The sequence below is a fragment of the Salvelinus sp. IW2-2015 genome, linkage group LG18 (assembly GCF_002910315.2).
Source record: "Salvelinus sp. IW2-2015 linkage group LG18, ASM291031v2, whole genome shotgun sequence".
Lineage (NCBI taxonomy): Eukaryota > Metazoa > Chordata > Actinopteri > Salmoniformes > Salmonidae > Salvelinus > Salvelinus sp. IW2-2015.
In genome coordinates, this window is record NC_036858.1 from 65,794,892 (window position 1) to 65,822,165 (window position 27,274).

Consider the following 27,274-nt stretch of genomic DNA (forward strand, 5'->3'; position numbering starts at 1 on the left):
TGACGGGACAGTAGTGGAGAAGGTGGAAAGTTTTAAGTTCCTCGGTGTACACATCACGGACAAACTGAATTGGTCCACCCACACAGACAGCGTTGTGAAGAAGGCGCAGCAGCGCCTCAGGAGGCTGAAGAAATTTGGCTTGTCACCGAAAACACAAACTTTTACAGATGCACAATCGAGAGCATCCTGTCAGGCTGTATCACCGCCTGGTACGGCAACTGCTCCTTCCACAACCGTAAGGCTCTCCAGAGGGTAGTGAGGTCTGCACAACGCATCACCGGGGACAAACTACCAGCCCTCCAGGACACCTACACCACCCGATGTCACAGGAAGGCCAAAAAGATTATCAAGGACATTAACCACCCGAGCCACTGCCTGTTCACCCCGCTATCATCCAGAAGGCGAGGTCAGTACAGGTGCATCAAAGCAGGGACCGAGAGACTGAAAAACAGCTTCTATCTCAAGGCCATTAGACTGTTAAACAGCCATCACTAACATTGAGTGGCTGCTGCCAACATACAGACTCAACTCCAGCCACTTTAATAATGGYAAAATTGATGTAATAAATGTATCACTAGCCACTTTAAACAATGCCACTTCATATAATGTTTACATACCCTACATTACTCATCTCATATGTATATACGGTACTCTATACCATCTACTGCATCTTGCCTATGCCGCACAGCTATCGCTCATTCATATATTTATATGTACATATTCATCCCTTTACACTTGTGTGTATAAGGTAGTTGTTGTGAAATTGTTAGATATTACTGCACTGTCGGAACTAGAAGCACAAGCATTTCGCTACACAAAACATTAACATCTGCTAACCATGTGTATGTGACCAATAAAATTTGATTTGACATGTTTCTATTGTCTAATGATTGTTAAATTCATCTTCATGCCCACCACAGCTGTCTATATACCCCCCTTAAAAAAAACTTTCCTCGTCAATTTATATGACATTATCCCATAATGTAAAGTGTTAAAAAAAAAAAAATCCTACAGAAAGGATTAAGCTAAGGTAAGGTTTTTAATGCATTTTTGGGAAAGGAGAAATGTGGTTTGCTTCAGTGTCTGAGTGATATGCACTGCAGGTGGCTTTGATTGATGTGTTCTTTCAGGTGGGTGGGTTGTGTGTACGAGTTGACTAATTCTCTATGTCCATTCAGAAAGTTTTCTAAAACAAGCCTGTCTGGATTTCATCTCTTTAATCTGATAAAATAATAAAAAAGTGCTACTGATAATAACAAAGTGTAAAAGTAATAGTGAAGTTGCAGAGAAAAGCCATATGTTTCTTTTGCAGCCAGTGGTGGTCGACGACTATTCATTGGCCTGGCCAATTACCGTAACTGCAAATTGCAAGACAGTGACAGCCCTAGTGTTAAACAACTCACAGATTGGAATAACATTCTAGTCAGTATCCAAATGACCCAAGCCTTTCAAAAACAAAAATTCAACTGAGAAGCAAGTCAAGCAACCTTTTCGACTTACATGGAGTTTAGACCTATTTGTTTAGAAAAGGGGCAGGGTGGAGGGCTGGGGTGTTGTGACTCGTGACAGGCTACCACAGACAGGGCAGTAGTGGGGGTTATAATCTGATCTGACTTTCTCATATGTTACACACTGACGGTTTGTGAAACAATGACATGGCTGTTAGAAGCTTCACTGATGTCATCCACGTAAACAAAAAGCTCTTTCTGCCTGTATACACTAACTAGAGTAGTGCCAAGAAGCTGGAGAATCATGTCCAACCCTGTGGCTGTTCCTGCTTCAACTCAACCAGAGGAATTCCTGTGGACAACTGAACACACCTACAATGAGGACAGAACATACACCAGATTCAAACATTGGATTGGGTCCAGTAAAACCTATTCAGCATTCAACATGGGGAGGAATATTAGGCCTACCCAAAGAAAAAAAAACATGACTTCACTCCAGGAAGCATATCAGCATTGTAACAACACCATTACAGTTATGGCATGACAAGATTCAAATTGACTCATGCAAAATGCAGGAAGTGTTCATCGTACCTTATGACAAAGGTCTGTGAGCTCAACCCTGGAGGTGATAACATATCAGAATGTAATTTCAGTTACCAGCTGACTGCAAAAACCACAGGGCCACATACACAACACACTAAAAAACAACCAACAAACAGCTAGATGTCAACACAACTCTTAAAGGGATACTTCAGGATTTTGGCATTGAAGCCCTTTATCTATTTCCCTAGAGCCAGATTAACTCGTGGATACCATGTATGTCTCTGTGTGCAGTTTGAAGGAAGTTGCTAACTAGCGTTAGCGCAATGACTGGAGGTCTATGGCAACTGCAAGCATGTTAGATTCCATAGACTTCCAATCATTGTGCTAACGCTAGTTAGCATTGGCTGGCTAAACTACCTATAACTTCCTTCATACGGGACGCAGAGAAATGGTATCCACGAGCTAATCTGGATCTAGGGAAGCAGATAAAGGTCTTCATTGCCCATCCTATACGAGTGCAACTGCTTGGGAAGGACATTTGGCTAGCTCTACTGCAGCTAGCTAACTGCCCTCCAGCCCTTGAAATGAACTGACAGATGGGATGACTACTGGCAAACTCTATTGGGGTGGGTGACTTGTTCGGTCGGTTTGTGAAGTGAACTAGCTAACTTATACATTTTCAAAAAGCCTCTCATTCGTGATCCAAGCTCAGGTTAGCTATCTATCTGGATCGTGGCCAACGTAGCTAGCTAAAGTTATTGGCTTGCCAAGGGGACAATAGGTGCTGGGAATTGACAGTTTGTGTTATGTTCATGCTAACCAATAACATATTTGCAAATTCCCATCAGCTGGCCAGTTAACGTAGCTAGCTAGCTGGTTTGGTTTAATGTTAGCAAGGTAGCGAGCTAGGTTAGAGACGGTGTATATGGTAGCTAGCTAACGTTAGCTAGTTTAAAATGTTCAATTGACGTTAGCCAACCTACGGTAACGTTGTGTAATATTGATGACATTTTCGTTAGCTAGCTACTCACCCAAATAGATGTCTCCAAAAGATCCACTTCCAATTTTCCTGCCCAGCCTGTATCGGTTTCCCACTCTCAATTCCATGGTTCAATGTTATTCTTACGAAGCAACCTTCAGAATGTGTTGCTTTGAGAGGAAAAAAAAGTAAACCTTGGTGTTGTTGCTCTTTTTGGTTACCAAACCACCCCAAATATCACCTTACTTTGCTGGAATTACAAACCCCTTTATTCAGACGCCCCCCCTCCCCATGAATCCCAGAAGATCAAGTTCCTTCTGTAACAATCCAACTTTCCCCATCCCTTTTATATCTATATTTTCTTCGGAACACCACGATATTGTTATTGCCTGAAAGCTTAGAATGTGTAGATTATGTTCTAGCTGTTTTTGATATAATCCTTCCCAAAATCAAGAACGATGGAGACGGATTTTGATGGAAGCCTTCTAAAAAATAAAAAAATAAAAATAGCCTCTTCTCCACTGTAGGAATTTCTTCCACTGTGGGCTGGCATTCGCTTGTGACATCATTTCTCCTAGCAACCCTGCGCAGGTCACATAAAAATGGGAGGGCGCATTGGTCTTTGTAAATTATTCAAGTGTTACTTTGTATGTAGAAAGACTGATACACTGAATCAAAAAATCGAACTAACAATACTAAATTCATACTATTTCATGTTTATAAACAGGACTTTTGCATCAATATGGGCATAACATACAACCTCTCAACATGAAACTATGAAAAAAGTACTGAGTCCGGTCACACAGCCATTAGAGGGGACAGTTATATCGTTATTGTCTTTGTTCATATCGCCTTGTTGCACCTGGATGGCAGGATCTAGGGAAATGTACAGACTTGAAATATAATGTAATTTTCTGTTTCCTCGTGTCATGTTCTAAGAGTTATAGAATGTATAGCTAGAATGCTAGGCAATCACACTCCTCTAAAAAATGAAGTGATGTACAAACAACCTGAGGCACAGTAGGTCAGTAGGTCACCACCCCATACAGAGTAGGTTGAAGTTGACATAAGGCCTATATATATCCCAAATGGCACCCTATTCCCTATATTGTGCACTACACTTGACCAGAGACCTATGGGCCCTGGTCAATAGTAGTGCACTAGGGAATAGGGTGCCATTTCCTTAGACACTGATCTAAGGTGTTACAGTATGTGGTTTCCTCTAATTAGGTTAGGATTTTGGGGGTTCTTAAATCTGTCCCTAATGCCATGGTGTCACAGTGGCTAAGGTATATACTGTGACCTGAATTTGAGGCCAAATCAACAGAGAGGACAACAACAGAAAGCAAAAAGACCGGCAAGCAAGGACATATGAATATACGTACGAACACCTACGCATGCACACACACACACAATAAACAAACAGATAGAGATAGACAAGTTACATCAGGGATAAATCCTGTCCTGCACTCTCAGTAATCCTGTGACACAGCCACTCGTCTGGGGCTGAATAGACCAAAATACCCTAGATATACAGGATTATTTAGTATGGGAGCAGGAAAAAGGTGAAAAAATGAATCCATGAACCTTGCATGGCCTAGTTGTTTAGTCTTGGATACTGTGCAGGGGGGGGGGCATTATTTTGAGATTCAGAATTTGAACAGTATCCATTATTTTTTCTACTCAGAATAAGATATTCAAACTGCAGAAAAAATTGTTGATGATGTATGCATGCATTAGAGAAAACACATATTTCTTGTTGTGGACGGAGCATGATAGAGATGGAAGTAGGTTGATAAAGCTCTCTCTCTCTCAGCGTCTAACTTTTCCTTGGTATATATTATTTGAAGGTACACATCTAGGATAGACACAAATCACTGGGCCATGGGTCAGGAGAAGGAAATTACTACTGGCTCCTATTAATACTCTGTCAACTGCTCATATAGGGACAGCTCATATATTGTTTTCTTCAAAATGGAAACATTCAGTCATTCATTTATTCATAAATTTCCATTACTCATGTTTGCCCATTTTCCTATTTTAATAGTATTTGTTTTCATTTCTAGATTTAAGTTCAAGATGCATCAGCAAGTCAGGCCATTGAGGTCAAGCCATGCTAAGAGATGGTTGTGTGTGTATGTGTGTGTGTGTGTGTCTGTGTCTCAGGCACAGGAAAACCTCCTAAAAACTCTAATAGGTCTCATTTTACATATATTGCATACGGAACAACAACTGAGCAAAAATATAATTCTCACAATGTAAAATGTCAATTCTATTTCAAACCATTCTAAGAATGTCAAAAACATACATTGCAAATTATGGAAATACGATTCAGTGTCAATAGGACTTTTCTATGGCTCAGGAACAGACGGACAAGCTTTCTCACTCATGACAGAGCTCCAAACCCTGGAGGCCACGCCCACTCATCTGAAGAGCGTTTGTGATTTTTGTGATTGGTCGCATATGGACCAATCCCTGAAATTGTTGTGGCACTATTTATGTGGTTTGGCCGCTCAGACCGCAGCTCTTGATGTTTGGATTATGTAATTTGGACTGCACGTGTTTCACAATGCACGGAGCAGGAGGGACGAGAAAGAACAGAGATCGAAAAGTAGTGTGTAGTTGTATAATGAAGTTCAGCAGAGAAACGTGCAGGAAAGATTTGATCATTTTACATTTACATTTAAGTCATTTAGCAGACGCTCTTATCCAGAGCATGACTTTGTTATTACAACGTTTCTAGGTATTTTGCTCATTCTGATTTAATGTTCAATAAAATTATTTATTTCTGAAGCCTAAATATTTTCATTGGACAGCTAAGCTAATTGTTTTTCTTTCTTTGATAAATGTCAACAAACAAAAGCTAATAGCCTACAAAGTCACGCATGTTTGTGTTGGCGTCATTATGTGGAAACTACAGGAGGTTGAATTGGGGAGGACGGGCTCGTGGTAATGGCTGCAGCAGAAGTAGTGGAGGGATATCAAACACATAGTTTCTATGTGTTTGATGCCATTCCATTAACCCTGTTCCAGCCATTATTATGAAACGTCCTCCCCTCAGCCGCCTCCACTAGTGGAAATACATTCCCATTGACCCAAGACAACGGTACTATAAAACCCCTTACAATTAGCTAGTGCATGCACAAGTACACACACGACTGCTGCATGTGTTAGAACACAGCCTGCTGCCTGCCTGCCAATGTGAGGTAAACTAATCCAATCCTAGCAGGTACATTCAGCACTTCCACTCTTATGAAAACAATATGCTGACATGTAATCTATACCTATGACAGCCAAATGACTCTAGGACATAGGCCCATGTTCATGTCTAGACACCTGTTATGGATCACACCAGTACTGTTGAATAACTTGTTTATCTTTCAAAATAAAACTTCTCAAAAACACTTTGTGGAGTGTGTCCTGTCTACCGAGTTCACTTTGTAGCCATGCAGTTAACTGGTGTGCTCATGTTGTGACTGTACAGATGGATTGTTTATGGCAGGGTTTCCCAAACTTGGTCCTGGGCCCCCCCATATACTAAATAAACTAAAGTAAAAAATAAAATAAAAAGTAACACAAAATTACATAACAATAACGAGGCTATATACAGGGGCTACCGGTACGGAGTCAATGTGAGGGGGTACAGGTTAGTCGAGGTCATTTGTACATGTAGGTAGGGGTAAAATGACTATGCATAGATACAGTGCATTCGAAAAGTATTCAGACCCCTTGACTTTACATTTTTAAACATTACAGCCTTGTTCTAAAATGTTATATAAAGGTATTCAGAAATATTTGAAAATTTATAAAATATAAAACAGAAATAACTTATTTACATAAGTATTCAGACCCTTTGTATGAGACTCGAAATTGAGCTCAGGTGCATCCTGTTTCTATTGCTCATCCTTGAGATGTTCCTACAACTTGATTGGAGTCCACCTGTGGTAAATTCAATTGATTGGACATGATTTAGAAAGGCACACACCTGTCTATATAAGGTCCCACAGTTGCCAGTGCATGTCAGAGCAAAAACCAGGCCATGAGGTCGAAGGAATTGTTCATAGAGTTTTGAGACAGGATTATGTCGAGGCACAGATCTGGGGAAGGGTACCAAAACATTTCTGCAGCATTGAAGGTCCCCAAGAACACAGTGGCCTCCATCATTCTTAAATGGAAGAAGTTTGGAACAACCAAGATTCTTCCTAGAGCTGGCCGCCCGGCCAAACTGAATAATTGGGGGAGAAAGGCCTTTGTCAGGGAGGTGACCAAGAACCTGATGGTCACTCTGACAGAGCTCTAGAGTTCCTCTGTGGAGATGGGAGAACCTTCCAGAAGGACAACCATCTCTGCAGCACTTTACCAATCAGGCCTTTCTGAGAGAGTGGCCAGACGGAAGCCATTCCTCAGTAAAAGGCACATGACAGCCTGCTTGGAGTTCGCCAAAAGGCACCAATAGACTCTCAGACCATGAGAAACAAGATTCTCTGGTCTGATGAAACCAAGATGAAACTCTTTGGCCTGAATGCCAAGCATCACATCTGGAGGAAACCTGGCACCATCCCTACGGTGAAGCATAGTGGTGGCAGCATCATGCTGTGGAGATGTTTCTCAGCGGCAGGGACTGGGAGACAAGTCAGGATCGAGGCAAAGATGAACAGAGCAATGTACAGAGAGATCCATGATCAAAACCTGCTCCAGAGCGCTCATGACCTCAGACGGGGGCGAAGAGGACAACGACCCTAACCACACAGCCAAGACAATGCAGGAGTGGCTTCGGGACAAGTCTCTGAATGTCCTTGAGTGGCCCAGCCAGAGCCCGGACTTGAACCCAATCGAACATCTCGAGAGATTACTCCCAGTAATTCGAGAGACCTGGATATAGCTGTGCCGCGCAGCTCCCCATCCAACCTGACAGAGCTTAAGAGGATCTGCAGAGAAGAATGGGAGAAAGTCCCCAAATACAGATGTGCCATGGTTTTAGCGTCATACCCAATGAACCTGTTTTTCCTTTGTGATTATGGGGTATTGTGTGTAGATTGATGAGGGAAAAAAACMATTTAATCAATTTTAGAATAAGACTGTAACCTAACAAAATGTGGAAAAAGTCAAGGGGTCTGAAAACTTTCCGAATGCACTGTATATTTAAACTCCCAGTAATTTATTTATTTAACGTTTCGGCATCACTGTGCCTTCTTCAGGGTAATGTCATGAATGCTTGAACCAGGTTATGTAGACAAACAGTGGAATTAGTGCAACCAATGACAATAGTGAGGGGTGTGTCATAATTATTAAGTCAATTAGAATGAATTGAGTGAAACTGTTAAAAGACAATAGTTTACAGCATATAGAATATATTAGGCTATTGTTATCATACATTGTACATAATATTAGCATCAACATTCATTATTGTTTAATTTAATTTTACATATATATTTAATTGTTTCCAATTGAATTACATTTTTGTTACATGTAATCTTTTGGTTCAACCATAATGAATAATAAGCATCATCAACAGGGGGAACATATTGGGTGTACGCTGATAAGCTGTAGAAAGAAATTTATTTATAAAACGTGTTCATAAAGAAGAGAGAAGAAACAACTATTATGCAGTGTGTCCACAAGGCTTTTGTAATTATTTGTATGCAGAAAAAGTCTTTAGTATCACAACCGTGCCAAATCATCTGTAGAACCGGAATGTGTACAGGACCATAGTAGTGGTTAGTGGTGGCCACTGAACGGTCACTCACAGTACCACTTGAGCAGGGAAACGAGGAGCAGAGAAAACAGTCACAGCCTGTGTCTGAAATGGCACCCTATTCCCTATATAGTGCACTACGTTTGTCCAGGGCCAGGTCAAAAGTAGTGCACTATATAGAACTTGGGCGCCATTTAAGACAAAGTCACAGATAGAAGAGTAAAAGTCACAGACAGAAGATCTTTGGGGTCTGTGATGGTGAGGTCTTGGGGCATCATCCACCCTACTAGTGATCAGCATGAGGAAAAGCTAGGTCTCTGGGTTCAATGTACAGCCAGTGTGGAAGTCACAGGTCAGAGGTCACGGGCCAGAGGACATAAGGGGGKTCAAGGCTCCAGGGTTAGACTGGGCTGTGAGTCAATCAGGAGCATGAAGGTGGAGATTGGAGGTCCAGCTTTCTCCAGTCCAGTCCATCTAGTCCAATCAACATTCTCAGGGTCAGCTGGTCAGGGTAGTGCTGGTGTTGGGAAGTCCTGTGTAAGAAAACCCTGGGTCATGATCATCAGGCACCAAACTGAAGAAAACAGGAAGGGACTACCTGGACTCATTTTTCTTGTCCATTGCAAAAATGTCCATTCTATGCCCTAATGAACATGACCCTGGAGAAGTAGGCCTTTAGGCCCTCAGTGCCTGCGGGTGCGCTGACCTCCGGTGCCCGTGGTGTAGAGCATGGGCTGGCGCAGCTGAGACACACGCTTCAGGTTGCTCAGGTGGACTGGGGAGGACTCTGTGATGGGGCCTGTAAAAAGCATGAGTCAAAAACTGTATACAGAGCCCTGTTTAAGAACTGTGTGTTGATATATTTAATTAGCTACACTGTGAGGAGATATCCAAGGGCAATGAATCCAATTTGTCCTGATGGTAGTGCAGTGGGCGCCATAAGGCTTGAACCCCACCATGGCTGCATGCAGTAATATTATTTTTAATGTGGAGGTGTGGGTAAAAGGAGGCTGACCTGTTTGGTGGTTGTTGTGTGGCAGCCGGACGTTGGTGAGAGAAGGGACCCCCCTGTGCTGGGGGCGTAAGAGGGGGGCCTGGGGCTGCCCGTTGATGTGGAGGTGGGGGTCTGACGTGCTGTCCAATGGGCGTATACGCTGGGCTGCCGTTGTCTTAGACTGATACAGCTGAGCAGGGGGAGGGCAGGGGTAGTGTGTTAAGGCTGATATCGTGTAGGCTATGTACTGGAGCCGCTTCATTATGTCTATGTAATTGTCAAATCGATCAATCGATCAATCACAGCTGCTGATGACTCTACTAACATACAGTCCTGAATCATTAGATACTACTCAGGGAGCTAGTTAATGAACACTACTCACTGTTTGACCTGTGACTTCGAACGAGCGGGAGCGTCTCTTCCGGCAGCGAGCCTCGAAGTCCTGCTCGCGGAGGGAGAGGTTTGGGTTCTTGGAGGCCGGCTGGCGATTACGTGGGCGTGTCCAGGTGCCCTGGGAGACAGGCTCCTCCCCCGTGCTGCTGGATAAGTTTTCATCTGAGGTGTCGTGGCGGGGCTCTGGGTTGGGCTGCCGGCCGCGGAGCAGGGCCAGGCCCCTAGGGGGCGCCTCACTCAGAGACAGGCTGCTCTTGTGCTTCTTGGGGTCCAGGGGGGAGGGAGGAGGAGGCAGCCGCAGGGCGTCCACTTCCAGGGCTTTGGAGCGGCGGCGAGCAGCCTTCACTGCAATGTTGTGAACCCCTTTGAGGATCTGCTGCCTCTCTGTTGAATCAAATCAAATCAATCAAATCAAATGTATTTATAAAGCCCTTCTTATGTCAGCTGATATCTCAAAGTGCTGTACAGAAACCCAGCCTAAAACCCCAAACAGCAAGCAATGTAGGTGTAGAATCAAAGGAGACATTTGACAGAGGCTCTACTATGATCTCATCTAGTACACCAACATCCTGACCTAAGATAAGATAATAAAATGTAAATGTTATTGCCCCTGGCTATATTCTGTAATCCATGAATTTGTGGTCCGTGCAGTTCTCCCTATCCTGTATCTCTCGTCTGCTGTTGCTCCTGGATGTCTCTTACCCTTTCGTGTGAGGGGGACGTCCTGGCCCGTCTCGCTGCTCTCAGGGGAGGAGTCCAGGTGACTGCTGACACTGTGGCTGAGGTGGCTGTAGTTCAGAGTTGTCTCTAGGGCCAATGGCTGCAGCTGGAGAGGACAGAAGAGAAGGGACATGTGGCATTATACTCACACTCTCATAGGGAAGTATGCAGATATGAAACCTGGTAGAAATCTAGCCCTGATATGGCTGTACCCTCCATTACTATGGTGTCTCCACAGGTGTAATGGCAGGAGCTGCATCAGGCCTAGTAGATATCCACAGTGTGGATGGTACTGTGTTCTCACCTCTCTGTTCCCCTGGCCGTTGAAGTGGATGGGAGGAGGGGTCAACACAGCAGAATGTTTCATCTGTCTGGCATGGGGACTGCTCTTACACACATGGTTGTTGTCTCTGTGAGAGGGAGAGGGAGGGAGAGAGAGAGACAGCACAAGAGAGGGAGAAAGATCGATAGAGAGAAAGATTGTCAGTTAAACTAATGTCCTTCCTAAAAAGGATAAGATGGAGGGTTTCTCTTTCCTAAACCAAACACCACCCTCTCACTCTTTCACTCACTCTCCCATCCCCACTCCCTCTCTCTCCCACCCTCTCACTCTCCCTCCCTCCGTCCTCTTACCCTTCAGGTTCAGGTAGGATGGGTGGCAGGGTGTGTCTGCGGGTCTTGGCCCGGCCATGCCTGGTCTCTGAGCCCATGGTGCGAACGCTCTCCTGGTCTGAGTCCACGTCCTGCCCCGGGTCACGGCTTCGGCTGGGCAGAGTGATCTTGGGCAGGGAGCCCTCCTGGAGACAGCATATGGTACAGGAAGAAGGATATCTTTATATGTTGGAATTGTGTGTCTCTGTGCTTGATCTCGATTTCAATCTCAATCACGTTCTCTGTTGTCTACCTTGAGTGTGCACCCGCTGACCTTGTCCAGGGATCTGTCCAGGTTCCTCTCATCCAGCTCTCTCATGTACATCCAATACAGCTCCTGAAGGTGGGGGGGCACCAGGAGTCTGTGGTCTGCAACAACACAAAACAGGTTAGAATACTGTTTACACTACAACACAACACAATACAGGCCAGAATACTATTCACACTACAACACAATACAGGTTAGCTTAATACTATTCACACACAACACAACACAATACAGGTTAGAATACTATTCACACTACAACACATACAGGTTAGAATACTATTCACACTACAGGTTAGAATACTATTCACACTACAACACCGTTTAGAATACTATTCACATTACAACACAATACAGGTCAGAATACTATCACACTACAAAACAGGTTAGAATACTATTCACACTACAACACAACACGGTTAGAATACTATTCACACACAACACAACACAGGTTAGAATACTTTTACACTACAACACAACACAGGTTAGAATACTATTACACTACAACACAATACAGGTTAGAATACTATTTACACAACAACACCGTTTAGAATACTATTCACACTACAACACAATACAGGTCAGAATACTATTCACACTACAACACAACACAGGTTAGAATACTATTCACACACAACACAACACAGGTTAGAATACTATTTACACTACAACACAACACAGGTTAGAATACTATTTACACTACAACAACAATACAAGGTTAGAATACTATTCACCATACAACACCGTTTAGAATACTATTTACACTACAACACAATACAGGTCAGATAATAATTCACACTACAACACAGGTGTAGATACTATTCACACTACAACACAGGTTAGATACTATTCACACTACAACACAACACAGGTTAGAATACTATATACACTACAACACAACACAGGTTAGAATACTATTACACTACAACACAATACAGGTTAGAATATATTTCACCCTACAACACCGTTTAGAAATACCATTTACACTACAACACAATACAGGTCAGAATACTATTCACACTACAACACAGGTTAGAATACTGTTCAACTACAACAACAGGTTAGAATACTATTCACACTACAACACAACACAGGTTAGAATACTATTTACACTACAACACAACACAGGTTAGAAACTATTACACTACAACACAATCAGGTTAGAATACTATTCACACTACAACACAACACAGGTTAGAATACTATTCACACTACAATACAGGTTAGAATACTATTCACACAACACAGGTTTGAATACTATTCACACTACAACACAACACAGGTTAGACACTACAACACAACACAGGTTAGACACTATTCACACTACAACACAACACAGGTTTAGAAATGTATTTACACTACACACAATACAGGCTAGAATACTATTCACACTACAAACAATACAGGTTGAATACTATTCACCATACAAACCACATACAGGTTAGAATACTATTCACACTGCAACACAGGTAGAATACTATTCACACTACAACACAACACAATACAGGTTAGATACTACTCACACAACAACACAATACAGGTTAGAATACTATTCACACTACTAAACATGTTAGAATACTATTCACACTACAACACAACACAATACAGGTTAGAATACTATTCACACTACAACACAGGTTAGAATACTATTCACACTACAACACAACCAGGTTAGAATACTATTCACACTACAACACCGTTTAGAATAATTCACACTACAACACAATACAGGTTAGAATACTATTCACACTGCAACACAGGTCAGAATACTATTCACACTACAACACAACACAATACAGGTTAGAATACTACTCACACACCAACACAATACAGGTTAGAATACTATTCACACTACAACACAGGTTAGAATACTATTCACACTACAACACAACACAGGTTAGAATACTATTCACACTACAACACCGGTTAGAATACTATTCACACTACAACACCGGTTAGAATACTATTCACACTACAACACCGGTTAGAATAATATTCACACTACAACACCGTTTAGAATACTATCACACTACACCACCGTTTAGAATACTATTCACACTAAACACACATACAGGTTAGAATACGATTCACACTGCAACCAGGTCAGAATACTATTCACACTACAACACAACACAAATGAGGTTAGAATACTATTCACACTACAACAACACACACAATACAGGTTAGAATACTATTCACACTACAAACAATACAAGTTAGAATACTATCACACTACATACGAGTTAGAATACTACTCGCACTACAACACAATACAATATAGGTTAGAAACTACTACAACCACAATACAATATAGGTTAGAATACTACTCGCACACAACACAATACAATATAGGTTAGGATACTACAACACAATACAATATAGGTTAGAATAACTACCACAACCATACAATATAGGTTAGAATACTACAACACAATACATATAGGTTAGGAATACTTCAACACATACAATAAGGTTTAGAATAGTACTCGCACTACAACACAATACAATATAGGTTAGAATACTACAACACAATACAATATAGGTTAGAATACTACTCACACTATAACACAATACAATCCATGTTAGAATAGTTGTCATAATACAACACTAAACATACAGTACAACACCTACATAGCCAATATTGAATTATTACACGTTCAATCAAGTCTGAAGTCTATAGCTAGTGTAGTAAAAAAAGAAAGCATTGTTTGGACATACCGTCAATAAACCGTCTCTGCTGCTGGATGAGCTCGTCACAGAGGTGGCGGTGCTGCTCGAAGCGCTGCACCACACAGTTCTTCTGCCGGATCACGTTGTCTTTGAGCAGGGCGTGGGACTGCATCTCCGCATTCTCAATCTCCAGCTCGTGGACCTTACAGAGGAGGCCCAGCACCTCCCTCTGCTCTTCAGAGCTCACCCTGCAAGGGAGCAGCTCCTCCAGGCGCCTGGCCCGCTCCCGCAGCTCCACGAAGCAGCGCTCCAGCAACGCCTACAGGACAGGAGGACAAACAGCAGGCAGGGCTCAATGCGAATCCTCACCATAGTATTTTAATATTTATTTATTTATTTAACCTTTATTTAACTAAGCAAGTCAGTTAAGAACAAATTCTTATTTACAATGACGGCCTCATCATGCTACATGTCGGCCTATTGTACAAATGGAAAGCATGTGCTTGGTACCGTTCCATTCAGTCCAATCCAGCCATGAGTCCGTCCTCCAATATCTCCTACCACCAGCCACCCCAGTACTGTACAACAAGGCTATCAATGCCTAGTTTAAGGTGGTAATTTGTAAGTCGCTCTGGATAAGAGCGTCTGCTAAATGACTTAAATGTAAAATGTAAATGTGGTAGGAGGTGGCCTAAACTGTGTGATTCTATAGCCCCCCCTAGAGGTGAGAGCAGGGGACTACAGTAACCTACTTTCTGTTCGCGTATCTTGTTCTGTTCAGCAATGAGAGTGACCACGTTCTCTCTGGCCATGGTTACTTCCTGGGTCTCAGTGCTGTCTGGGAGAGACTCAGGGCAGTCAGAATCCTTCTCACTCTCCTCCTTACTGAAGCTCTCCTTCCTCCTCTCCGCTCGCCACTTCCTGCGACGACGACTCCGCTCCTGCTCCCAACTACAGGACGAACAACAATGCACGCAATTGTGAGCAGCTGTTTAGACATTTCTGTTAACTATCACAGTCATTAAACTGCTACAGCTAGAGGCTATAGGTGTAGAGGGAGTGCTAGGAGATTATTGTAAGTCCCAAATGGCACCCTATTCCCTATATAGATCCCTAAGGGCTCTGGTCATAAGTAGTGCACTGTACAGGGAACAGAGTGCCATTTGGGACAGTCCTAAGACACATACTCTGCGATGGTGAGCAGGTGTTTGGAGATGTCCATCTGGATCTCCATGTTGCTGTTGTCCAGCTCCATCAGGCTCCTCCTGATCTCCATCTGACTCCTGAAGGCCTCTAGGAGCTGCTCCCTCAGCTGGTCCATCTCTGCTCGGCTCGCCTGCATGCTGTGGGCCTGCACCTCTGCTACATTGGTGGCAGGAGAGGAGAGTGTTAATGTCTGTTGTTGGAGGCACTGACTGACTGACTGACTGACTGACTGACTGACTGACTGACTGACTGACTGACTGTGAAGGAGCTATGAGAGAGGTCAAGGTAAGGTCATTACCCTGGACATGGCGGATGTCAGCTCGGTCAGAGTTGAGCTGACGTCCAGCCTGATCGGCGATCTTCTTCTTGAGCCGCTGGATCTCGCTGCGCAGGTCAGAGATGATGTTGGTGTACTGAGCGATGTGGTAGGACACGTTCAGCAGGTTCCTCTTCACCTGGAGAGAGAGAACTGTCTTATAACACTGTAATAACATGGTGTGGTAGAACACGTTCAGCAAGAAGGAACCCAGTTGACAAACTATTAAGCCTAATATTGACAGCGTTGTTATAACTGTTATACTGCAGAGAGAACGGAATCTTTTAAGTTGATCTCGGGGGTCTAGGGTGGGTTACTGTAAAGCACTTTGTGATAACTGTGTTTATGTAAAAGGGCTTTTTAATTTACATTTGATTGGTTGATTGATTTGAAAATTCTTGTCCACACCTCAGTGGTCCCACACCTCAGTTGTCCCACACCTCAGCGAAGGAGGGAAATGTTGTGTTGTGTATTACTTACCCGTGTGCGGATACTTTTGGCACGGTCAGCATAGCTCAGCGTGTTGCGAGACTCCTCGAAGGCCAGGGAGGCGGGGCTAATGTGGGCTATCATCACTGTGCGACTGTTGCCTCCCAACGAGTCCTGTCAATCAAATCAGAACAGGAAGTGAATGAATGCAAGTGGAATGCAGAATAATCCTTCTGAATGATGCAAAAGGACAACAAAAAGTACTGTACTGTATTGTTTTGTGTGGTGTGGCATGATGTGATATGGTGTGTGGTGTGGTGTGGTATGGTGTGGTAATTCATGATGAATGTTGTGTGGTGTGGTATGGTGTGGTGGTAGTATAGTGTATTGTAATCATACAGCACGTCTTAGATGGGAAAGGGGAAAGGGGGAAACCTAATGCATTCAACTGAAATGTGTCTTCCGCATTTAACCCAACCCCTCTGAATCAGAGAGGTGTGGGGGGCTGCCATAATCGACATCCACGTCTTCGGCGCCCGGGGAACAGTGGGTTAACTGCCTTGCTCAGGGGCAGAACAACACATTTTTACCTTGTCAGCTCGGGATTCGATCCAGCAACCTTTCGGTTACTGGCTCAACGCTCCAACCACTATGGGTACTGTACCTTCAGCAAGCGCGTCAGCTTGCTGTCCCTGTAGTTGACATATTTGTTACCATGTTTCTCACTCAAGGCGTTGATGCAGTTACCCAGAGCCAGGAGGGAGCGGTTGATGTGGGCCCCTTCTTTTAACCTCTGACCTCTGTTCTGTGTCTGGGAGAGAGAGAGGGAGCAGGTTTACTATCTGGTCTCATGTTTTTATTTTTTTATTTGACCTTTATTTAACTAGGCAAGACAGTTAAGAACAAATTCTTATTTACAATGACGGCCTACCAGTGGGTTAACTGGCTTATTCAGGTGCAGAACGACAGATTTTTACCATGTCAGCTCAAGAATTCAATCTAGCAACCTTTCGGCTACTGGCCCATCGCTCTCCCCACTAGGCTACCTGCCGCCCCACATGTTCCAGAGAATACATGTTGCTGATCACCGACTGAGCAGACTGACTGATCAACAATTAATAGAGTGGTTATTTAGGATGCAAGGTGATTTGTAGATCAGTCAGTCTGTCTACAATGTAGTAGACGGCCACTGTCTCGGTTTGATGAGTTCCAGCCCAGGACAGATACTGCCTATGTTAACCAGCAGAGGGGGCTCTAACCCTCCTTTTCTTTCCTCTGTCTGCAGTTACATTGGAAGAGTTGCAAGTAAAACATCACGCAGCTTTTTATAACCGCTTATGAGTTACTATGAACGCTGTCAATGTCATAACACATCATACATGTATTATAATGCATTATAAGGGACGTTATTACATATGTACTTTATAGAAAGTGTTACCAGCCTTGGACCAAAACACATCTCACTGACAGAAAATATCCCTTCAAAAGAGGTAGTGGAACCCCCTCTGTTCTCCTATATCTAAAGAGACCGGTGGCCTATAGGCTATGATCCATAGAAGAGCCTAGCTGGTTAAACGTTCTAAAAGTTTCCATGGTAAATAACTGTTCTCTCCATTCAGGCATGATTGCATGGTTTTGTCATGGCAGCGTACCAAATGCCACCGTATTCCCCGTACTACTTTTGACCAGAGCCCTATGGGAAATTGGGTGCTATTTGGGACACATGCCATTGTGTATATGGGGTCTGGCTGGTTTAATATGGACGCTAATCTAACAACATTCATCAAATCTAACTGCCTGTAGCTCATGCCCTGAAGCAAGGATATGCATATTCTTYATACCATTTGAAAGGAAACACTTGGACATTGGTGGAAATGTGAAAGGAATGTAGGAAAATATAACACATTAGATCTGGTAAAAGATAATACAAAGAAAAAAACAACCGATTATTTTTTGTTTGTACCATCATCTTTGAAATGCAAGAGAAAGGCCATAATGTGTTATTCCAGCCCAGGTGCAATTTAGATTTTGGCCACTAGATGGCAACAATGTATGTGCAAAGTTCCCTACTGATCCAATGAACCATTACATTGCTGTTCAACATTTTGTATCAAGACTGCCCAAATGCGCCTGATTTGTTTATTAATAACTTTTCAAGTTCAAAACTCAAACAATAGCATGGTATTATTTCACTGTTATAGCTACTGTAAATTGGACAGGGCAGTTAGATTAACAAGAATTTAAGATTTCTGCCCATATCAGATATGTCTATGTCCTGAGAATTTTTTGTGTTACTTACAACCTCATGCTAATCGCATTAGCCTACGTTAGCTCAACCGTCCCGTGGGAGACCCATAGATCCTGAATATGTTTTTAAGCACTTTGCCTAGAGTAGAATGACTACAGGTAACCACAGAAACTAATATGAGAAGCAAACACCTATTATGAAACCTTCAGAGTTCACAGGAGAAATTCTAAGTAAACCAAATGTGAAAAGACAAGCAATGTTTTTTTATTTAACTAGGCAAGTCAGTTAAGAACAAATTCTTATTTTCAATGACGGCCTAGGAATAGTGGGTTAACTGCCTTGTTCAGGGGCAGAACGACAGATGTTGTACCTTGTCAGCTCGGGGATTCAATCTTGCAATCTTTCGGTTACTAGTCCAACGCTTTAACCGCTAGGCTACGCTGCCGCCCCAACGTTGGATAACTTTAGTACAGGCCTTATGTTCATCTAGGAACCAAGAGGATAACTTTAGTACAGACCCTATGATTCTCTAGGAACCAAGAGCATTAAGTGTAAGGTTTATAGTAAATGTGTCATATACTGTGTCACAAACATCCCAAACTAGTTCACAAAAGACATTAGCTGCATCCCAAATGGCATCCTATTTCCTATATTGAGCACTACTTTTGAAATGTAGTACACTATATAGGGATCAAAAGTAGTGCACTATAGGGAATTTGGGATGCATACATTCTGATGCATACATTCTGTTGCCAGTATTGGCGTCACTCCAACTGTAATCTGTTCAACAAAAGTAACCAGCACCATAAAACTGTGCTATAGATGTCACGGTAAAGTCACAGCACCATCCCTCAGAGAGAGAGACACGGCTTAATGTGAGCTCTCACATTTTCAACATGTTTTTTACAAAAGGATAGATTTGGAGTTAGATCAACTTGGATTTTTTGGCAGGTACATACACAGGATGCTACCCTCCACAGCATGGCCTTCACTCCAGATCAAAACTACAAACCTACAACCTAATTTTGACCAAAATTAACCGGAGAGATTACTGCTTCCAATGTTTTATTTTCCCAAGCTATACAGAGGGTGCTCTAACCAACAAACAGCAGACCTGAGGACACCATTCCAACCTGGAATTGAGCCAGATACAAATTCAATTAGCACTAAGGTGTGAAGTAAAAGGCCTTTGGGCCCAACAAGTGTCAGGAGTCTTTGAAGCATCATCTGAAGCCCCCTCCTGCTGTTCAAAGACCATTCACTGGCATTTTCTACAAGACATCTACCTCCAGAAATAAAAGCTTCTCCCAAGTGGGTGTGACACCTACTCCCGTTGCCTGCTGCACTGCTGCTTGGTTCCACCTGGCGATCTGTTCACCGTCTGCCCTGGCCTGTATCCTCCTGTCTGGTACAGGTACCTCCACCACACTCACCCCTCTCTCCTGAGCTTCCGCTCGCCTCCAGCACACAAGCACTTTTGGGGCGAGTGAATCTGAACTTACAATGGCTAGCCTCAAGTTGTTATATATATATATATATGACTCCTGCATACTTTGTTGACGACAAACTTTCTTTACCCAACCGTGGGACTGTTTGTTCCCACACGCGGGACTCTGACTCTCTATTGGTTACACAGACTTTTGGCCTCCCATCCTATTCTAACCACCTCTCGCCGGCTTTGTATTCATGTTACCTGATGAAATTGCTGTACAATATGATCTTGTTGTCATCTGATGTACATTCAGATGTCATAAATCAGCACTGCAGAGCTCTCCCTGTCGTCTGCCGTGCCTTGATTGTATTAATGCTGATGATATCTGGAAATGTGTGTGTACACCCTGGCCCATCTACAGTTGCTAGCCCCAATTCTGATTTGTGCTCTGATATCCGCTTCACTGATCTCTGCTCTCGTAAAAGCCTGGGTTCTGCACGTTAACAATAGAAGCTTATTACCTAAAATGGATCAATTGAAAGTGTGGGTTCACAGCTCCAATACAGATGTGTTGTTCATTACTGAGACGTGGTTAAGAAAGAGTGTTTTGAATACTGATGTTAACCTTTCTGGTTATAACCTTTTTCAGCAAAACTGATCTTCCAAAGGTGGCGGATTGGCAATCTTTACCAAGGATCACCTTCAGTGCTCGGTTGTCTCCACCAAGTCTGTCCCCAAACAATTTGATTTGCTGGTTTTAAGCATTAAACTTTCAAATAGCTCATTGTTGACTGTTGCTGGGTGCTATTGTCCTCCATCAGCACAGGCCTGTACCCTACCTGCCCTAAGCTCTCTCCTGGCCCCTTACACTAAGTGTGAATTTGTCCTGCTAGGTGACCTAAACTGGGACATGCTTAAACCACCTAACCAAGTACTAAAGCAATGGGACTCCCTAAATCTTAGTCAGATTATCACCAATCTCACAAGGTATGACTCCAAACACCCAGAAAAGGCTACTCTCCTCAATGTTATCTTCACAAATAATCCTGATAGGTATCAGTCTGGTGTTTTCTGTAATGATCTTAGTGATCACTGTTTTACAGCCTGTCTTCGTAGTGGCTGCCTAGTGAAACGACCTGTCCTGATTTCACATAAACGCTTGCTAAATAACTTTAATTAGCAAGCCTTTCATTTACTGGCCTCTATAAATGAATTATAAATATTTCACTTTCATATAATCACAAGTGTAATACATCAAAATAAAGCTTAACTTCTTGTTAATCCAGCTGCTTCTGTCAGATTTCAAAAAGGGTTTACGGCGAAAGCACACCATGCGATTATCTGAGGACAGCGCCCCGCATACAAAACCATGAAAAACATATTTCAACCAGGCAGGTGCGACACGAAAGTCAGAAATAGCGATATAATAAATGCCTTACCTTTGATGATCTTCTTCTAGTGGCACTCCAAAAGGTCCCAGTTACATCACAAATGGTCCTTTTGTTCGATAATGTCCTTCTTTATATCCATAAAAACTCAGTTTAGCTGGCGCGCTTCAATCAATAATCCACCCAGTTTCCCTCCATCAAAATCCATACAAAATGAATCCCAAACGTTACTAATAAACTAAACAAGTCAAACAACGTTTATAATCAAACCTTAGGTACCCTAATACTTAAATAAACTATAAAATTTAAGACGGAGAATCGTTATTGTCTTTACCGGAGAAAAATACCAAAGAACGCGCTCTCATTCACACGCTTGGAAACACTACAGCCAAAATGGGAGCCACCCAGAAAAACTACAATTTCTGGCTCATTTTTCCAAAAACCAGCCTGAAACTCTTTCTAAAGACTGTTGACATCTAGTGGAAGCCCTAGGAACTGCAATCTGGGAGGACTTCGCCTTATAATAAAAGTGACAGCCATTGAAAATAGTGGTAGGCTGAATTTTTTTGTTGTTGGGGGGGGGGTGGTTTGTCCTCGGGGTTTCGCCAGCCATATCAGTTCTGTTATACTCACAGACATTATGTTAGCAGTTGTAGAAGCTTTAGAGTGTTTTCTATCCAAATCTACCAATTACATTCATATCCTAGCTTCTGGGCCTGAGTAACAGGCAGTTTACTCTGGGCAAGCTTTTCATCCGGATGTGAAAATACTGCCCCCTACCCAAGAGAGGTTAACAAACACGCCCCCATGAAGAAAAGGATAATTAAAAACAGGTTCAGCCCCTGGTTCGACCATGATCTTGTAGAGTTACCCCACCTCAAGAATTGCATTTGGCGAAAGGCTCGGCACACGCATACTCAAGCTGACTGGCTATCATAAAGGCAAATGAGAAATAAGTGCACTCAGGCTATCCGGAAGGCCAAAGTCATATAATGATGGTGAGTTGACGTTGCTCTTATATCCAGTAGTTCCTCCTGACTGTATGTATAAAACCTAAGATTACCTGGGGTACCAATGTAATAAATAACACGTAAAAAAAACTAAATACTGCATAGTTTCTTCGGAATGCGAAGCGAGGCGGCCATCTCTGTCGGCCCCGGAAACGTTATAATATCGTTGGATATTACTGCATTGTAGGAACTAGAAGCACAAGCATTTCGCTACACTCGCATTAACATCTGCTAACCATGTGTATGTGACAAATACAATTTGATTTGACCATGTTTTGTGCTGCTACCATGTTGTTGTTATGTTGTGTTGCTACCATGCTGTGTTGTCATGTGTTGCTGCCTTGCTATGTTGTCGTCTTAGGTCTCTCTTTATGTAGTGTTGTGTTGACTCTCTTGTTATGGTGTGTTTTGTGCTATATTTATATTGTATTTTATTTATTTTTTAATTATCCCAGGCCCCTGTCCCCGCAGAAGGCCTTTTGTCTTTTGGTAGAACGTCATTGTAAATAAGAATTTGTTCTTAACTGACTTGCCAAGTTAAATAAAAATAAATAATTAAATCAATGATATCATCCATTTTGTCATAAAGAAGACGCTGATAGACGGTCAACTATAGGGACATTAACCCCTTCTTTCCCTTAATGGTCTACAATGTAAATCCATTGTTCTTACACTGTGAAGGGCCTTTATTAAGGTGTCCTATAAACCCTAATCCCTACAAAGTACACTACTTCTGATCAGGGACCTATGGGTTTTAGTACAAATTAAGGGCTTAGAGAGCTTCCCCTCAAACACACACTGGAATGTCTGGAAGGAGACTGTGATGTTATGTCACGGACAAAAGTAACAGACCATAACAAGAAGTGAAAAAACTGAAACAGGCATGTTTACATACAAATACACAAATGCACGCACACACCCCTACACACACACACCCCTACACACACCCACACCCACACACACACACACCCCTACACCACACTCCTACACACACATAGTGTTCCGAACCTGTGAGGCTCGTTCTGAGCCGGCAAGGTCGATCATGAAGAGTCGCGCGAAGCGGACTTCCTGTAGAAGGTCTCGACAGCGACTCGTCTGCCTGACCGACACCTGCAGCACGGCATGGGACCGGGACGAWGTCTGGTTGGCTGCCGTGGGCTCCTGGGTACGATGCTTATTACCCTTCATCAGCAGCTCTATGATCTGGCAGGAACACAGTCATAAAGCTCTATGTAGCTCTAATATGAAGTGCTTGTAGATAAGTTATGTAGGCTTCATAATATACAATATACGTATTTAGATAACAATGTATAGTTTGTATTTACAGTACCAGTCAAAAGTTTGGACACACCTACTCATTCAAGGGTTTGCCTTGATGACAGCTTTGCACACTCTTGGTATTGTCTCAATCAGCTTCATGAGGTAGTCACCTGGAATGCATTTCAATTAACAAGTGTGCATTGTTAAAAGTTAATTCTTAATGTGTTTGAGCCAATCAGTTGTGTTATGACAAGGTAGGGGTGGTATACAGAAGATAGCCCTATTTGGTAAAAGACCAAGTCCATAATATGGCAAGAACAGCTCAAATAAGCAAAAAGAAACGACAGTCCATCATAACTTTAAGACATGAAGGTCAGTCAATCCGGAACATTAGAAGAACTTTTAACGTTTCTTCAAGTGCAGTCGCAAAAACCATCAAGGGCTATGATGAAACGTGCTCTCATGAGGACCACCACAGGAAAGGAAGACCCAGAGTTACTTCTGCTGCAGAGGATAAGTTCATTAGAGTTAACTGCACCTCAGATTGCAGCCCAAATAAAATGCTTTACAGAGTTCAAGTAACAGACATCTCAACATTTACTTTTCAGATGAGGCTGCGTGAATCAGGCCTTCATGGTCAAATTGCTACAAAGAAACCACTACAAAAGGACACCAATAAGAAGAAGAGACTTGCTTGGGCCAAGGAACACAAGCAATGGACCGGTGGAAATCTGGCCTTTGGTCTGATGAGTCCAAATTTGAGATTTTTGGTTCCAACTGCCGTGCCTTTGTGAGACGTAGAGTGGGTGAACGGATGATCTCCGCATGTGTGGGTCCCACCGTGAAGCATGGAGGAGGAGGTGTGATTGTGTTTTGCTGGTGGCACTGTCTGTGATGTATTTAGAATTCACGGCACAGTTAGCCAGCATGGCTACCAGAGCATTCTGCAGCGATAAGTCATCACATCTGGTTGGCGCTTAGTGGGACTATAATTTATTTTTAAACAAGACAATGTCCCAGCACACGTCCAGGCTGTGTAAGGGCTATTTGACCAAGAAGGAGAGTGATGGAGTGCTGCATCAGATGACCTGGTCCTCCACAATCACCCAACCTCAACCCAATAGAGATGGTTTGGGATGAGTTTGACGGCAGTGTGAAGGAAAAGCAGCCAACAAGTGCTCAGCATATGTGGGAACTCGTTCAAGGCTATTGGAAAAGCATTCCTAATGATGCTGGTTGAGAGAATGCCAAGAGTGTGCAAAGCTGTCATCAAGGCAAAGGGTGGCTACTTTGAAGAATCTAAAATCTAAAATATATTTTGATTTGTTTAACACTTTTCGGTTACTACATGATTCCATATGTGATTTTGATGTCTTCACTATTATTCAACAATGTAGAAAATAGTAAAAATAAAGAAAAACCCTTGAATGAGCAGGTGTGTCCAAACTTTTGACTAGTACTGTATGTGTTTTATGTATAGTGTGTGATCAAATCAAATATTATTTGTCACATGCGCTGAAAACAACAGTTGTAGACTTTAGCGTGAAATGCTTGCTTACAAGCTCTTTGATCTTGTAAAGCATGGAGTTAGTGTGGCCAGACGTGACCTCTCACCTCTCGGGCGTTGATAGTGCAGACCTCTGTGATGCCAACCACCTGGATCACTCCTTTAGAATCCTCTCTCAGGTCCAGGAACCCAGAAGATGGGTTGAGAAGGTCCCGGATCATCTCGTTGTAGATCTGGGAACAGGGAATGGGTCATTAGCTTCCAAATCACATCTCCAAAGCTCAAAATCCAAGGAATTCTTATATTCAAGGATTTATTATATCCAAGAAATTATTATATTCTTAAGAATGTAAATTATATTGTAGAATATCTTGTAGAATAGCTTGTAGAATATATTGTAGAAGAATAGCTTGTCAAAGAACAGCTTGTCGAAGAATAGACTGCAGAATAGCTTCTAGAAAAATAGCTTGTAGAAATATAGCTTGTAGAATAGCTTGTAATAGAATAGCTTGTAGTAGAATAGCTTGTAGAAGAATAGCTTGTAGAATACCTTGAAGAAGAATAGCTTGTAGAAGAATAGCTTGTAGAACAGCTTGTAGAATAATAGCTTGTAGAATAGCTTGCAGAAGAGCTTGTAGAAGAATTGCTTGTAGTAGAATAGCTTGTAGAATAGCTTTGTAGAATAATAGCTTGTAAAATAGCTTGTAGTATAATAGCTTGAAGAAGAATAGCTTGTAGAAAAGCTTAAAGAATAACATGTAGTAGAATAGCTTGTAGAATAATAGCTTGTAGAATAATAGCTTGTAGAATAGCTTGAAGACGAATACCTTGTAGAATAACTTGTAGTAGAATAACTTGTAGTAGAATAGCTTAAAGAATAACTTGTCGTTGAATAGCTTGTAGAATAATTTGTAGTAGAATAGCTTGAAGTAGAATAGCTGGTAGAATAGCTCATAGAATAGCTTGTAGAATAGCTTGTAGTAGAATAGCTTGTAGATAGCCTGTAGTTAGAATAGCTTGTAGAATAATAGCTTGTAGAAACAGCTTGTAGTAGAATAGCTAGTAGTAGAATAGCTTGTAGAATAGCTCATAGAATAGCTTGTTGTAGAATAGCTTGAAGTAGAATAGCTTGTGGAATAGCTTTGTGAATAGCTTGAGTAGAATAGCTATAGTAGAATAGCTTGTAGCAGAATAGCTAGTAGTAGAATAGCTTGAAGAATAATAGCTTGCAAGAACAGCTTGTAGTTGAACAGCTTGTAGTAGAATAGCTTGTAGAATATCTGTAGTAGAATAACTTTGTGGAAATAGCTAGTTAGAACAATAGCTTGTAGTAGAAAAGCTTTGTAGTAGAATGCTTGTGTAGAAATAGCTTGTAGTAGAATAGCTTGAGGGAAAATAGCTTGTAGAATAGCTTGTAGAAGAATAGCTTGTAGAATAGCTTGTAGGATAATAGCTTGTAGAAAGCTTGTAGAATAGCTTGTAGAATAATAGCTTGTAGATAGAATAGCTTTACAGCTCAGCATTTTGTACACGCATTTAGAAATGTGAGCCTCCTCCTTAAGCTCATGGATCTATCTCTTAGAGCATGCGAAAAAAATGACGATGCGCCTTGGGAAGTCCTTTCATACTACCGGCCCTGTTTGACGAAACATTGCGTGGGTCTGGACTTCCTGACGGGCTCTCACCACATCGACTGGTGGTGATGGTTATAGATAATAGCCTTGTAGAGTATAACAAAGCCTTCTGTCTACACCAGTACGTCGTTATCTTCAAGAACACATGTTAGCCCGTGCCTCCTTACGACATAGAGGTGTGTGAGCGTTACTGATGACATACCGCTCCTGTACTCCCTGTTTCACTCCTGTAGAACGAATAATAGCTTTGCGTAGAAGTTATAGCCTGCCATGGCACGCCTCCAAACTCAATCATCAAGTTGCGGATGACACTTACAGTGGTAGGGCTTGATTTACCAACAACGACGAGACGGCCTACAGGGAGTGAGTTGTAGTAGAATAGCTCTTGTAGAATTAATAGCTTGTAGAATAATAGCTTGTAGAATAATAGCCTTGTTAGATAATAGCTTTGTAGCTAGTAATAGCTTGTAGTAGAATAGCTTGTTA

The 27,274-nt window shown here is 42.3% G+C and overlaps 1 protein-coding gene across 1 annotated transcript in view; it reads right to left on the reverse strand.

Annotated features, from left to right (window-relative positions):
* Window positions 1-3,722: 3,722 nt before the first annotated feature.
* The window catches only part of LOC111977372 (kinesin-like protein KIF19), a 101,392-nt gene continuing 77,840 nt past the window's right edge, over window positions 3,723-27,274 (reverse strand). Inside the window, exons 6-20 of the mRNA XM_024147617.2 lie at window positions 25,262-25,389; window positions 23,396-23,590; window positions 16,974-17,120; window positions 16,361-16,483; window positions 15,863-16,019; window positions 15,546-15,720; window positions 15,111-15,309; window positions 14,407-14,677; window positions 11,677-11,792; window positions 11,406-11,569; window positions 11,077-11,182; window positions 10,755-10,878; window positions 10,042-10,436; window positions 9,681-9,849; window positions 3,723-9,464 (exon numbers count right to left, since the gene is read on the reverse strand). Of these exons, the coding sequence (XP_024003385.2) occupies window positions 9,349-9,464; window positions 9,681-9,849; window positions 10,042-10,436; window positions 10,755-10,878; window positions 11,077-11,182; window positions 11,406-11,569; window positions 11,677-11,792; window positions 14,407-14,677; window positions 15,111-15,309; window positions 15,546-15,720; window positions 15,863-16,019; window positions 16,361-16,483; window positions 16,974-17,120; window positions 23,396-23,590; window positions 25,262-25,389 (2,585 nt within the window). The 3' untranslated portion in view covers window positions 3,723-9,348. The remainder of the gene's footprint in view (window positions 9,465-9,680; window positions 9,850-10,041; window positions 10,437-10,754; window positions 10,879-11,076; window positions 11,183-11,405; window positions 11,570-11,676; window positions 11,793-14,406; window positions 14,678-15,110; window positions 15,310-15,545; window positions 15,721-15,862; window positions 16,020-16,360; window positions 16,484-16,973; window positions 17,121-23,395; window positions 23,591-25,261; window positions 25,390-27,274) is intronic.